This window comes from Ceratotherium simum, chromosome 30 (assembly GCF_057802395.1).
Source record: "Ceratotherium simum simum isolate JZ-2026a chromosome 30, ASM5780239v1, whole genome shotgun sequence".
Lineage (NCBI taxonomy): Eukaryota > Metazoa > Chordata > Mammalia > Perissodactyla > Rhinocerotidae > Ceratotherium > Ceratotherium simum.
Genome location: NC_141929.1, coordinates 2,682,817 through 2,696,796, shown reverse-complemented (window position 1 = coordinate 2,696,796; position 13,980 = coordinate 2,682,817). Strand labels below are relative to the sequence as shown.

Genomic DNA, 13,980 nt, shown 5'->3' with positions numbered 1-13,980 from the left:
TCATGTGGGGCCTAGCTTCCTGGAGGACGGGCCTAAGCATCTTAAGGCACTTGACCCCCAATCTCTGCAGGCCAAGTTGACCAGAGCATTGCCAACATTCCCCTGCACCCTGGGCTGCACAGACCAGCCCACAGCTGAATTACATTTGAGCAAAGAGGAAAAGGACTGAAACAGGCAATTCTCCAGCTGCCTCCCTTCTATTTCTTCTCTCGCAACTTAGTTGCTTTTTACCCGGGTACTTGTATTAGGACTCTTGGAAAGAAGTGACAGAAACTTAAATCAAACTGACTTAGGCAAAAAAGAGATGAATGAGTCCAGGGGCTGTTGTGGCTTCAGACACAGCTGCATTTAGAGGCTCCGACAATGGCCTAAGGCCTCAATTTTTCTCCACCTCTTGGCTTGCTCTCCTCTGAGGACCCGCAGGCCCGGGCTTGCAGCTGACCCTGCGCAGCGCAGGCAGAAAACGAGATTCTCTTGTACCATTTCCAAGAAAAACCCTTTGGCTCTCACGGTTCTGGCCTGAGTGACTTGCGCACCCCTGGACCAAGCACCAAAGCCAGAGGAAGGGTGGCTTGAACTGGCCACGCCCACTCCATGATTCAAGCTTTGGGTAAAAATTCAAGAGGTCAAAATTCTCGACCAAAAGGAGGCCTTGACTTGTGATTCTGGGGAGAATTATCACTTGTGAGAGTCTAGCTTCCCAACCTAAACTCTGACCCTGAGCTCCCGTAAGATACAGGAGCATCTGTCTTACATGATGTAAGACACCCAAACCAAAACAATAACCACGGAGACGCCCCTGCTCCACCTGTCAGGGGGGTCCAGCATGGGCTTCTTCTTGCTGGTGGGTGAGGGATGGGTGTCCCGGCTGACCTCACTGCCCACTGGCCCACTGGGGTGAGCTTGGCTGGACTGGAGCCAGAAGCCCTACCTGGACCGTGAGCAGGCTGCTGGCTCTCCTGGGGACCTGACCGGGAGCTGGCCACACTCCCCCATGTGCTAGCACTTTCCTCCCTTACTCTGAGGTCAGCACCTGTGGCCTCATGCCTGCTGTCTGTGGATATGGATGCAGATTTTTCCCGTAGAGGGTTCATGCTCCTAAAATTTCCTTCTAGGAGAGCAGGGAATCCCGCTGTGAGGGCTCTGTGACCTCTGGCCAGGGGTCTCTCTGGGCCTCATTTTTCCCATCTGTGTTGTGCTGTTACTCATCGGATGGCAGCGCTTTTATAGAGGGTGTTTGCTTGTCTGTCCAGCATCCCCTCACCTTCTAGAATAGCATCACGGTTTCCCCAGGGACCCCACTTCCCAGATCGTGTGATCTTGGCAAGGACATAGGTCAGTGTTCTGGGTACTCCACTGATGGAGGGCTGGGTGAGCACCAGGCTCAGCTGCCAGACCCTTTCCCCTGGGAATTTGAATTATTTTGTCAAATTGTATCTTCACAATATACATACAGAAGTCCAGAGTAATCTTCAGAGTTTCTCATATTTTATGACTTAAAGGAAAATAAATCAGTTATATAGATATCAGCACGACCCATAACCACACACAAAAATTATATGGGAAGAGTTTGAATTCTATAGTAACTCATCTACATCCATATGTTTTCTCACAATTATTAGTATATTCACACAACTATTAACCAAGGAATTAAAAGTTCAGAAACTATTATTCTTTATTCAATCTTTTAAAGTTGCTGCATAAAATTTTTTAAAATGATACAAACCACATTAAACCCAAAAATCCAATTTCCTTTGCTCCTTGGGAGTTTGAACTTGGAACAGACCAAGAATGGCAGAAAAAATTTGGCACACTAAGTAAGTAAGTGTATGAATTCCTGCTCCCCGATCCCTGAGCCAGGCTTGTTTCTGCCCAAGATCTGCATGTCCAACTCTGCCTTCTCATCTCTGAGCTGGTCTTATCCTTCCAAGAAGTTCCTCTTTGCTTATGTGGGCTGGAGTTGGGGTTTCTGTCACGGCATTCGTCTGTGAAGCCTGACCTGGAGCAACCGTCAGCAGCTCTGGGCACGGAGCTGGCTGCTCAGGAAGCATGGGCTCCTTCTCACCTGTGGGGTGAGAAAGGCGACCCCTGGCAAGGCCTAGAGCAGGGGAAAAGGGCTCCCCCCATCCAGTACATCAGAGGCGGGGCAGCTCAGGCCCGGCCTCTGCTCGCCATCCAGTCCCTCTCCCTGGGCTCTGAGAAGGCCGGCACACGGCCAGCCCACATTCAGGGTGCTTAGAGCGGGTCTCCCGTGTTGGATAACAGAATTTCCAGGAGAATGCAGTCTTGCCTGGTGGAAGTGTGAGCACAGATGTCACGACAAAGCCCCGACATGCGCAGGGCCAGAGGAGCAGAGTGAAGGCCCCAGGCGCTGACGACGGCACACGGTGCCTCTGCGAAGTGCAGAGGCGTGTGGGAAGCCCTTTCCCGCTCGAGTGGCTTCTGTTGGTAATATAGAGAGGTGGGCTCCGGGCCGGCAGCCAGAGCAGCAGACAGCAGCTCACAATGGGAGTGTATCTGTGCAGATGCCGTGCTGAGCAAAGGCCTCCCCAGGGTGGTCTCACTTCTTCCCCCAACAGCCTTTGAAGTGGCGGCCTGCCTTTCTCCACTTTCTCACAGGTAAAGACATGGAGGCTCGTTTGTTCCTTTAACTTTTCATTCATTGCTCATCCATCAACTGACTGCGCAACTCTGATGCCTAGTACAAAACAGTGATCCTGCCCTCATGGAGTTTACATCCTCGCCGGGGCGGTGAACAAGACGACGGACCGAGGGCTGGCCCAAAGAGGACCTGGGGCTGGGGGCTGTGTCGGGGATCCCCAGGTTCGACCATTCCCTAGGAGGACTCCCAGGACTCAGGGTAGAGTCGTACACACGGCTGAGGTTTATTGCAGTGAAAGGACACAAGCAAAACCAGCAAAGAGAGGGAGAGGTGCAGACAGTGAAGAGTGGAGGAAACCAGGCACAGCTTCCAGGGTCCTCTCTAGCAGTGTTGCACAGGCCGGACACACTGAATCCCCCAGCAATGGGTGGTGACAGCACGTGTGGAGTGTGGTCTACCAGGGATGTGCATGAGGGACTCTGAGCCCAGGGTTTCACTGGGGGCCAGTCACATAGGCCCCCTCTGCCCCACATATACAAGAATTCCTGACTCCCAGAAGGAAAACAGGTGTTCAGCATAAACAAGGCTCACAATGATACTAATAGTTGCTGGAAAATGCCAGATGGAATCTGGCAGCCAATCCTGATAAGCAAAATCAGGGTAGAAAGAAACTTCCCAAAGCTGACAGAGCACCCGCCCCAAATTCTGGTGAGGATTTAAGGAGCTGGCTCACTCCTGCCTGGTCCCCGCTGCACCCCTGCCTCCTCCTCTCCACCTCCTCAGAGCCACAGGGCGTCCATTTAAAGCACCAGCCAGGTCAGTGTCTGCCGGTGGCCCCTCTCACTCTGAGTATGAACTAGCAAGGTTACAGGCTCTGGACGTGGGCACAACTCCTTCCTCGTCCCCTCTCAGGCCTCACCTCCACCTCTCCCCCCTGCCCTGCTCTGCTTTTCTCCCTGGACCTGCCATGTGTTTACATTTTTATTAGCTCACTGTTTCTTCCTCGCCAGCCCTGGAATGTAACCCAGAGGGAAGGGACTTGACTTGTTCACAGTTTTGTCCCCCGTAAACCCGTGTGACTGTAGGTGATCAGGTTATCATCTTTAAGGTGAGCCTCACTCTCTCTGTCCCTGTTGTGAGCCTTCACACGTTCTTTCTGTTCCCACCTCTGCGATGCTGAGGCCTCTCTGTTCCTTGTCCCCGAAGAGCAGATGGGATGTAAGCACATCATCCCCTTCTCTGCAAAGCCCAAGACCCACTCTCAGGATGTGACAGGAGAAGAGAAGGGCCCCCGAACCAAACTCAGGCTTACCTGCCCCCTGGGTGGAGTCATCGAATTCCACCTGGCAGAGGTAGCCGGTGTTCCAGACGTAGAGGCAGGCCGACGCATCGTAGGAGACCCAGAGTGGTTTCAGCCGAGGGTCGTAGACACTGTCCCTCCAGCGTATGTTGATGGGGGACTGCCGAGTGCCCCATGGTGTGGAGGCAGGGCCCTTCCATAAGGAGTGCACTGGGGGAGAGAAGGAAGAGGAAACTCTGATGCATCAGCCATTCGAGCCTCAGAGGGAGCAGGCAGAAACTGTGGCAAATGAGATCCTAGATGAGCCAGCACTCCAGAACTGGCCCAGCAGGGGGCCTGGGGGACACCAGACCGCTCAGCAGCTTAGCCCCTGCCCACGTGCGTGGTGCCCTGCCCCTCCCCCCCACCCCACCTCTGCTCCATCTCCACCAGGGGCTCAGGGGCAAGGCAGGAGAGTGAGGATGAGCAGCTTGGTGTCTGGGGGGTGGTGTGGCCAGGGGTGAGTAGGGGGTCTGGTGGGGAGGGAGGTGGAGTGCAGAGTGGTTAGGAACCTCTTCCCAGTCACATCATGCCCACCTGGATGGTACGGAGGATACCTCTAAGTCTTATCCTTCAACCCCTCCTATAAGGAGGAGGTGACACTACTCCAGCAGCATGAAAATTAAGCAGAATGGCCCCCCACCCATTTTCTTGAGGTTCCCGCTGCTCTGGGCTGCCACCAGACCTGGCAGGGTTTTCTCTGTTCTTTGTAGATTCTCGAGGGGCCCCCCACAAACCCTTCTGCTAACAGCCACCCAAGACCTGAAATTCCACCGTTAGATCAAAGTGTCTAGCTTCCCTATGAAAGTGGAAGTGTTGCTAAAGGAAATCCTATATATACAAATTTTTTAAAAAATCATTTACACCTAGATTTGAGAGAAAGCTGGGGAGGGGTGCCGAGTTGGAAGTTGAAGGGCGTCACAGTGAAGAGGCACCAGCTTTACACGTATGGGAAATGACCGTCTGGGCTACTTGTGGGCAAGAAACACGCAGCCATGTCCAAGTTCTCAAGGAATCACAGAAGCAGAGGCTGCGATGGTGGAAAGGGGCCTTGGCCATCACCTTACTCTATCCAGGGCTGCAGACGGGGGGCCTTGCAGACGGGGGGCCTGCAGGTAATGTAAATGAGTGAGGTAGCTGAGGGCAGGCTGACTTACTCTGGGACTGGGAGGCAGTAGGGAGAGGTATGGACTGTGGCAGGCTGGAGAGCATGGGCAGCATCTGTTGCCATATCTTTGGATATGGCAGATATATAGAGAAGATAAAAATAGAGATTTTCATGTGATGTCTCCCAATGTTTAAGTATGGCCAAATAATTTTGTTTAAAAGTTTTCAACATTCTGCAGGGGGACAGACCCATTTTTGGGCCAAATAACTCAGCTCTCCCTACTCACTACCTGGGTTATTGGGCAAGTTATTTCCCTCCCTCCCTCCCCAGCCTCGGTTTCCTCCTCTGGAAGGAGAATTATAGCGTAGAATGATAGCGGGTTCGCGGAGATTCTCTGAGATAGCTCGGGAATACATGTTAGCTGCCGCACCTGCCCTGCAGCCTGGCACAGACACTGTCTTCAGGCTCACAATTCCTTCAGTTCCTGAAATGCTGACTCTGTGCTTAGGGAAGGGGCGGCCTGGAATGTTCTGCAGGCACATCCTGCCCTCCAGCTGGGCCTTCTCATTTCATGACGGATGAATGGATAACAGCAGACTCATGAGCCGACGAAATTGGCCTGCACCTTTGTCCGCGTGTCTTTTGTTCCAGCTTCCTTCCTGTTTACTTCAGGGTCATACCAGCGGTCCTGGGTCTTCCACTGTCTGTTGTCTCCCCAAAGCCAGCACAAATCATGACTGTGTCTGAAGGGAAGCGACATTTAATAAACAGTGCAGCCTCACAAACCCCCCTTGCATCCTACCTACCGGGAAACTGGGATTCAATACGGCGGCACAACCCTCTATGCAGACAGAGCACAGGAGCTGCTAAATGACACGGAGGAAGCCGGCATCTCACCCGGAGACTCAGCTCGGCGCCCCCGACACGGAGATGCAAGGTGCGGAAGAAGGGATGTTTTCAGGTTACATTTGCTGAACTGCACGGAGGGGCCGCCAACACGAAACGTCTGCGTTGAGCACAGTCTCTGCCTCCAAGTAAAAGGGGTTGCTCATCGCCGCGTGCAAAGAGGTGACCCCGCCTGTATAGGCTTGCAACGTTTGTCACGTCGGCCGTGTGTGTCCATGGCTAAAGCTCGTCCTAAGTGTTCTGCAAAGTCAGCCTCATCTTAGCTAAAGCAGGTCTCTGATAGGAAGTCATAAAATAAAATATGACTCTCTTCTTCCACCATCCAATGAATATTGATAGCGCTCCTCCTACAGGTCAAGCATTGGCCCAAGTGCAGGGAAGGATCAGAGGCACGTTGAATGGATCTGGACCCACCCCACAGCTTGCAGCCCAGCCCAGCCCTGGTGAGCCAAACTGAGAAGCCCTGCAGACGCATGAGCTAACACACCTACTAAAATGTTTGAGAACATGCAGCTGTGTGCTGGTAAGCGTTTGATGACCGGCCCTCCAGAGGAATGAGAAGCCTCGATGTGTGGTGGGGCCCATTACCACTGTGTAAATACTCCTGCAGTGGCCGATGTTAAGCTGCTGACGTGGATGTCCCCCATCACAGCCTGAGGAAGAGATGCACACCGTCGGTAAGAGGCAATCCGCACACACATACACACGGCTGGAGAACGCTGAATTGAAGTGGTCCCTAAAATTATTTCTGCACACTTTGTAACTCTTTGACTTTTCTCTCTAGGCCAAATCACCAGTGATTTTCAGTTATAATTAGTAACAAACTTTCTTTTTTCCCCAAATGAAATGTTCTGCCGAATACCAACAACAAAACACTAAACTAGAGGAAGGAATTCCTCGCGAAAGCTCAAGTCTGCCCTCCTTGGCAGCATGTATTCTGGTTTCTGTGGAAGTCCGACAGTAATAATAACTCTGCAGAGCCCTGGGATTCCCCAGGAGCAGCTTGAGGACTGCAGCATAAACTTATTTAGGTACTTGATACAAAATGTTACTCTATGCCCTACACAAGTGTGCAAAGATATGCAAGAATATGGTTTGTAATAATTAAAAATTGGATGCCACCTAATGTCCCCCAAATGGGTCTTGGTTAAATACTGGAGCATCCATATGACGGCCCATGGCGATAACAACAATTAACTTATGGAGAGAGCTTGCGAGGTGCCAGGCACTGTTTGAAGCCTTTCCATGCCTCACCTCATCTCATGCTTCCAACAGTGCAGTGTGATACTGAGGCTCAGAGAGGTTAAGAAACTTGCCGAGGGACACATAGCTTCAAAGTGATGGGACCAGGAGTCCGGCCTAGGTGGTCTGATGCTCTTCATGGTCGTACTAAGTATCAAAGAGGGGTAGGTACTGAGAGACCATTGTAAAAATGTCTACAGTTAAATAAGGAAAACCGAGGTGCAGATTAACACGTACAGTGCAGTGGGTTTAATGTTTTGGGTAGTCTTGCAAATGTGTAGGCACACGTTTCTGCGTGTTTGGAGGAGAGTGTCAGCAGGCTGTGTAAACTGGTCGTGGCAGTTGCCTCTGGGGATCGGGGTGGAGGGCACAGGTGGGAGGGTCTTTCTGTATGAGCACGTACCCTTCTGTGTGGCTTGACATTGACAGGTGGTTCTGGGCCGGGGCCTGAGGTTCTGCATTTCTGGCAAGCTCCTGGGTGATGCTGCTGCTACTTGTGCAGGGCCCCCACTCTGCGTGTGAGTCAATAACGTTCACTGAGAGCCTGGTGTGTGCCAGGCTTTCGACTCCTGTCATTTCATCCTTATGAGGCCTTGTGCGCCATTTAGTCATCCCATTTTACAGATGAGGAGACTGAGGCTCAGGAATGTGGAGCAGCCTGCCCAGCTCTCACCACTGACACCGGTCACCAGTGCCCACCCTAGGAGCGACTGGCTCCGAAGCCCATGCCCTTTCAACTACCCAAACCTGGAAAGTGTGGAATATTTACCTCAGAAGCAAACTTATCAGCCATCATTGCAAACCCCTTATTTGACAGAGGCAGAGACTGAGACCCACAAAGAGGGAGGGACGAGTCCAAGGTCACAGAGCATTAATGACGCAGCCAGGACGAGGCTGACTCGGAGCAGTCTCTGGACTGAGCTGGTTTGTGATCTATTTATTTAATGTCTGCTGACAATGTTCTCCCCTGGAGGGGATGTGGAGCTCTAATGACCAGCTGGTGTGGGTCATTCCCTTGCATAGTAACAGTTTGTCTTGAGGGAGAACTTGCTCCATGTCTTGTTCTGGGCATCTCACCCTCTCAACGGCCTCAGGAAACTGAAGTTAAGGACTTGCCCAAGGGCAGCGAGGGGAAAGGGACAGAGTGGAAATCTGAACCCAAGCAATCTGGCTCGAGACTGTGTCCCATTTTGAAAGACACCATAAAATGAGACAAACATCAGATTGCATCTGGAGGAACGCGAGGATCTACTTACAAGCGTTATTCCTGTTCCTCTGAGCACAGGGAGGCTGTGAGCATGATCGCTCCGGCCTTAGCGGGTGACTGCGGCGCGTCCCCCACATCTGCTTGACCAAGACGGAGAAACTTGAGGACTTCGAGGTCCTTAGCATCTTGGGTCTGTTCCCCGTGGACCCCAATAGAAAGAGGGTGATTTTTCCTACTTCTGTTCTTACTTCGATAGGGACAACCGAGGAGTGGAGTGGACTCACCTCTTTTTGTAGAAACTCACCCAAATCCCTGAGCCTAATGGTTAAATTTCAACCCGTGCCTGCCCCAGCTTCTTGGATGATGTTGGCTTTGGCTTGGGGGCGGTGGTGCACTGGGGCAAGTGGCCTGTGCTGCAGGCAGCTCCCTGGGGTCACTGTGCTTTGATCTGGTAAACAATGGGGTGAGCATGTCAGGGAGTCAGGGGAAATTTATGGAGAGCCTGCTGAGAGGATTGGGGGAGGGGGCAAGAGGCAAATAGGGCAAAGCCCTGCTCTAGGAGGCTGACCCCTCATTTGGACTGTGCGGTCCTCTGGCCTCAGGCCACTCAAGACCAGGCACAAAGCCACTCTGTGCACACGTATAGGGAATGGTCAGTTCAAAAGTGCAGGGACGGGAATGAGCCACAGCTGCCAGAGTGGATGGGGCAGGTGAGCAGGTGCCCTGTACAGGTGACCTCTGTGCCCAGGGCTCCTGCAAAAGCAGCCAGTCCCCCTTTCTACAAAACAGACATGATCTGATACAAATTCCTTCTGCCTAAAGTAAGACGTCCTGCTTGGCCCAGGACACTCCCGGGTTGTGGCTTGTCTCAGCATAAATATTAATAGTGCCCCTTTCATGCACAGAAGTGTCCAGACTTGGACAATAAATTAGATGGGCACCCTAACAGTACAACTAGTAATATTTGCAGATGCCAGATAACAAAAAACCCTACTTTGGACCATACAGCAGTTGATTCCCCCGGACACTTTTTATCTTTGAAATGAAGACTACCGGGTTCATATGGAACAGTTTGTCATTTTTTTCGGTGGGGGACTTAAACTTATAAGCTTCGAGGGGGTGGGGATATCATAACTTATCACAGAATCCTGGAATCTTAGATCTGGAAAACCCCACGCAGCAGGGGTTCTGAACCTTGAGTCCCCTGTGGGCTCCCGAGAACCAAGCATCCCATTGATCACATGCTTGATTTGGTCTACAGCCTCCATTGATTCTCTGATGGGCCATGAGTCTGATCACCTTGCTTGCAAGCAACAAAAACCAACTCTGAAATACATATGCTTCTCTTCCCACAGGGTCATTTTAGAAATGTGTCTACCTTTGGGTAGCTCCATTCATTCATTCACTCATTCACTAATTGACTTTTGCCTCCATTTCCTCATCTGTAAAGTAGGAAAATAATAGCACTGACTCTGTTGTGTTGTTGTGAGGGTTTAATGAATTGATACAAATGAAGCAGTTAGAATGGTGCTACTTCTTTTACTACATGTGAGCACCACGTTCCAAGCCCTGGCCGAGCCCTGAATGCTCACAGGCTTCCCCTGGCGTTGGCGAGCCGGTCAGCCAACACTCACAGCCCCCTTGGCTCTTGGGGACATGTCGTCGGCATCCTCTGCTGCCGTGCCATCTTCAGCCTGTCTATTTTGGGTGGATCGCGTCACTGGCTGTCCCTGTGGGCCTGGGGTCTCCCTGTCCTCCCTGCAGCTGCGTGGCAGGGCTGTGCTCTGCTTAGAAAACATCACCACCTGGCTTGTCCTGCACATCCTCACAGCTGACTCAGACAGCATTCCAATCACTATTACAGCAGGAAAGGAAATCTCCGCCATTAAAAAAATGTAAAAGCCATATACATGTTATGGGAAAAATTTCAAGCAGTTCAAAGATGAAAAGTAAAAGTCTCTCTCTCTTTCCCAGAGTGAAGTGCTGATGCCAGTTTCTTGTGGCTCTTTCTGGAATTTTCCAGAATATATAAGCCTATATGTGTGTGTGTGTCACAATTTTTAATACAGGAGATAATCATACCCTATGTAGAGGATGTATATACTATACATAGTCACTTAATAATATCATGGATAACTTTTTACACCAGTGTATATAGCTTTTCTTTGAACTACAGAATATTCCATTAAAAGATATACCATAATTTATCAAATCACTCCTGCTACAGATGAACTTGGTTTTGTCTTATCAATAACACTGCACTGAACATCTTTGGACGGAATTCCTAGGTTTGGCATTTATGGGTCAAAGGATGAATGCATTGAAACTGCTGACGCGTGTGCCAAGTTACTCTCCCAGGAGACTGCACGAAGCTCTGCCTTCACCCACTCACCTTATGTTTTGAGCCAAAGAGCCTTATGTTCATCCAACCCAATACCTTCCAATTTCTTAGTATCTCCTTTGCACATAAAACACCAATCAGTGGGCTTCATATGATCTGTAATTATTTGCTGGAATTAAAAATTTCTCATGTGGAGTTGTGATGGTTAATTTTGTGTCAATTTGGCCATGGTGACCAGATATTTGGTTGAACATTATTCTGGATATTTCCTTGTAGGTGTTTTTGGTATGTGATTAAAAGTTAAATCAATGGACTTTCAGTGAAGCAGATTACCCTCCATAATGTGGGTGCGCCTCATCCACTCAGTTGAAGTCCTGAATAGAACAAAGACTGACCTCCCCCAAGCCAGAGGGAATTCTGCCAGACTCTGGGTCTCCAGCCTGCCGGCTCACCCCATCAGATTTTAGACTCACTAAGCCTCCCCAATCACATGAGCCAATTCCAGGCAGTCTTTTGAAGTGCAGGAAGAAAAGACAGGAATTTTTATTTTTACTTCCTCTCTCACCTGTTATAATTTCTACTTTTCATAGAGCACAGAGTATTAGTAGCTAGCACACAAATATAATTTATACATAAATACACGTGTTGGAGGGACATGCTCAAAACTTTTTACAGGAATGAATGTGTGATCAAAGAAGTTTGGAGGGGCTGGCCCAGTGCCATAGTGGTTAAGTTCACGTGCTCTCCTTTGGCAGCCCGGGGTTCGCGGGTTCGGATGCCGGGCACGGACCTACACACTACTTATCAAGCCATGCTGTGGCGGCGTCCCACATATGAAGTAGAGGAAGCTGGGCACAGATGTTAGCTCAGAGCCAATCTTCCTTGGCAAAAAGAGGAGGATTTGCAACAGTTGTTAGCTCAGGGGCTAATCTTCCTCACCAAAAAAAAAAAAAAAGTTTGGACCCCCTCCCCCCCCGTTCTACGAGACCCTCAAATTTCTTGGCATCACTCTTTTCAAAGTTATTCTTACATGACAGAAATTTAAATTCATTCCTAACTGCAACCGAATGCTTTCCAAAGTACTTTAGGGTCCCAAAATGATACATACTCTGTCCATAAAGAAATTCTATTCTAGTAGAAAAAAAGAAATAGGAAAAACTCACATTGGACAAAAATCTTGAAAACACACAGAAATTTCTACAAGTGTTTCGTTCGTAGTGATTTCTCTTGCTTCTCCACTAGATTTTTTATAGCACAATTTTTGGCATGCACTTTTATTGATTTTATGGATTTGTAAACCTGGTTCCCCGACCTGGAGAGCCCAAGGGGATGCTTTGCAGTGGAAACTTCTTGTTTATAAGGATGTTAAAACCCAGCAGCGCTGTTGTGATGCTCATCGCCTGCCTGGTTCAATTGCACTATGTCCTGAGTCAAATGAAAACCAATGAATCAAGCCTGCCTGGGAGCCCAAGAGAAGCATTTTCTCCTCCACTGAAACATACTCAGCCTCTCCCCTGGGAAGTATGAGTCAACAGCTGCTGGGAGAAAAGAACGACCGCTGGGCAGACATCAGAGTTGACATCACACTCATGCCTGCTCGGGGACCTCCTTTGGTTCTCCTGAGAGCCCAGGAGATACGTGTTGGGGCTTTCATACCTGCCCGACTCCTGACCCTATTCTTTGGTAACATCACCTGAGTTTTCCTCGGGACACTAACCCTCCCCCACCAGCCATGTCGGGCTGATCCCACTCCCTGATGTATCTCAGGTTTGGTGAATCAGAGGGAAAGTCCTTCACAGGTAAGCTGAGCTGGCCAAAGAGTGATGGCCCTGCGAGTTTTGCTGAAATGATGGGGAACAGGCACTGTCTCTCCATGAGGGTTATTAGACTGGTAGATGTGCACTGTTTGCAGCTGCTGGGAATGCTTCTTGAGATGCCACCCAAGAATGGAGAGAAAACCAAGCCCAGAGATGGGAAGGGTGGGGGAAGGAGAGACAGAGACTCAGAGACAGAGACCGAGACAGAAAGAGAGAGAGGCACACACAGAGAATATGACATTGCTTCAGCCAAGCAACTTCTATTCCTATATCCTGAAGTCCACTTTCAAACTTTTTGGTTATGGCAATCAGTAAGTTCCTTTTATTAAACTAGTTTAATTTTTTATCTCTGTATTCCAAAGGGTCCTAACTTAGGAGACATTTTAGTCTCCATCTTACAGATGAAGGAGCCAGAGCTGAGGGCGGTGACCTGCACTAAGTTCCCCCAGCTAGCACGTGGCCTTGAGCTCATCATCTCTTTGAGCCCCCCACCACGGCTGCTTTGCTTCCACAGCATACACATGAGGTGCAGAATCAGTGCATGGCGTATTGCAGGGAAATGGCCATTCATCTATTCCAAGTTCTTACCTGGGGCGAGGACAGTTGTGCTTGGAATAAAAAGTGTGCGTGGAAGACTATGCCCCAATTATCTATTGCCGCCTAACAAACCACCCCAAAACTTAGTCGCTGAAAAGAACCATCATTTATTGAGTTCACACATCTGCAATTTGGGCAGGGCTCAGTGGAAACAGCTCATCTCTGTTCTAGGAGGCATTAGCTGAGATGGCTTATCTGGGGCTGGAGGATCCACTTCCAAGATGGCATGCTTAGATGGCTGGTGAGGTGGTGCTGGCTCTTGGTTCCTTTCTACGTGGGTCTCTCTGAATCAGGAAGTCAGCATTTGTTTACCCAAAATAATGAAGAGTATCACTTAGGAAGGCAAGCAGTTTCTTTGGTAAGTTATACCTAGAGCTACCATATGACCTGGCAATTCCATTCCTAGGTAAATACCCAAGAGAAACGAAAACACACAGCCACACAAACACAAATGTTCACAGCAGGATTATTCACAATAACCAAAAGGTAGAAATAACCCAAATGTCCATCAATGAATGAATGGATAACCAAAGTAGTATATCACAAAATGCAATTATCCAGCCATAAAAAGGAATGAAGCTACAGTAATCAAGACAGTGTGGTATTGGCAAAAGAATAGGCAAATAGATGAGTGGAATAGAACAGAGAACCCAGAAATAGACTGACATAAATATGGTCCACTGGTCTTTGACAAAGGAGCAAAGGCAATACAATGGAGCAAAGATAGTCTCTTCAACAAATGGTGCTGGAACAACTGGACATCCACGTGCAAAGAAATGAATCTGGACACAGACTCTACACCCTTCACAAAAATAACTCAA

At 49.5% G+C, this 13,980-nt stretch overlaps 1 protein-coding gene across 1 annotated transcript in view; it reads right to left on the bottom strand.

The window, feature by feature from the left end:
* Nucleotides 1-8,589, bottom strand: part of CA5A (carbonic anhydrase 5A) — a 32,498-nt gene extending 23,909 nt beyond the window's left edge. Inside the window, exons 1-2 of the mRNA XM_004437128.3 lie at nt 8,454-8,589; nt 3,915-4,112 (exon numbers count right to left, since the gene is read on the bottom strand). Of these exons, the coding sequence (XP_004437185.1) occupies nt 3,915-4,112; nt 8,454-8,589 (334 nt within the window). The remainder of the gene's footprint in view (nt 1-3,914; nt 4,113-8,453) is intronic.
* Nucleotides 8,590-13,980: the final 5,391 nt, after the last annotated feature.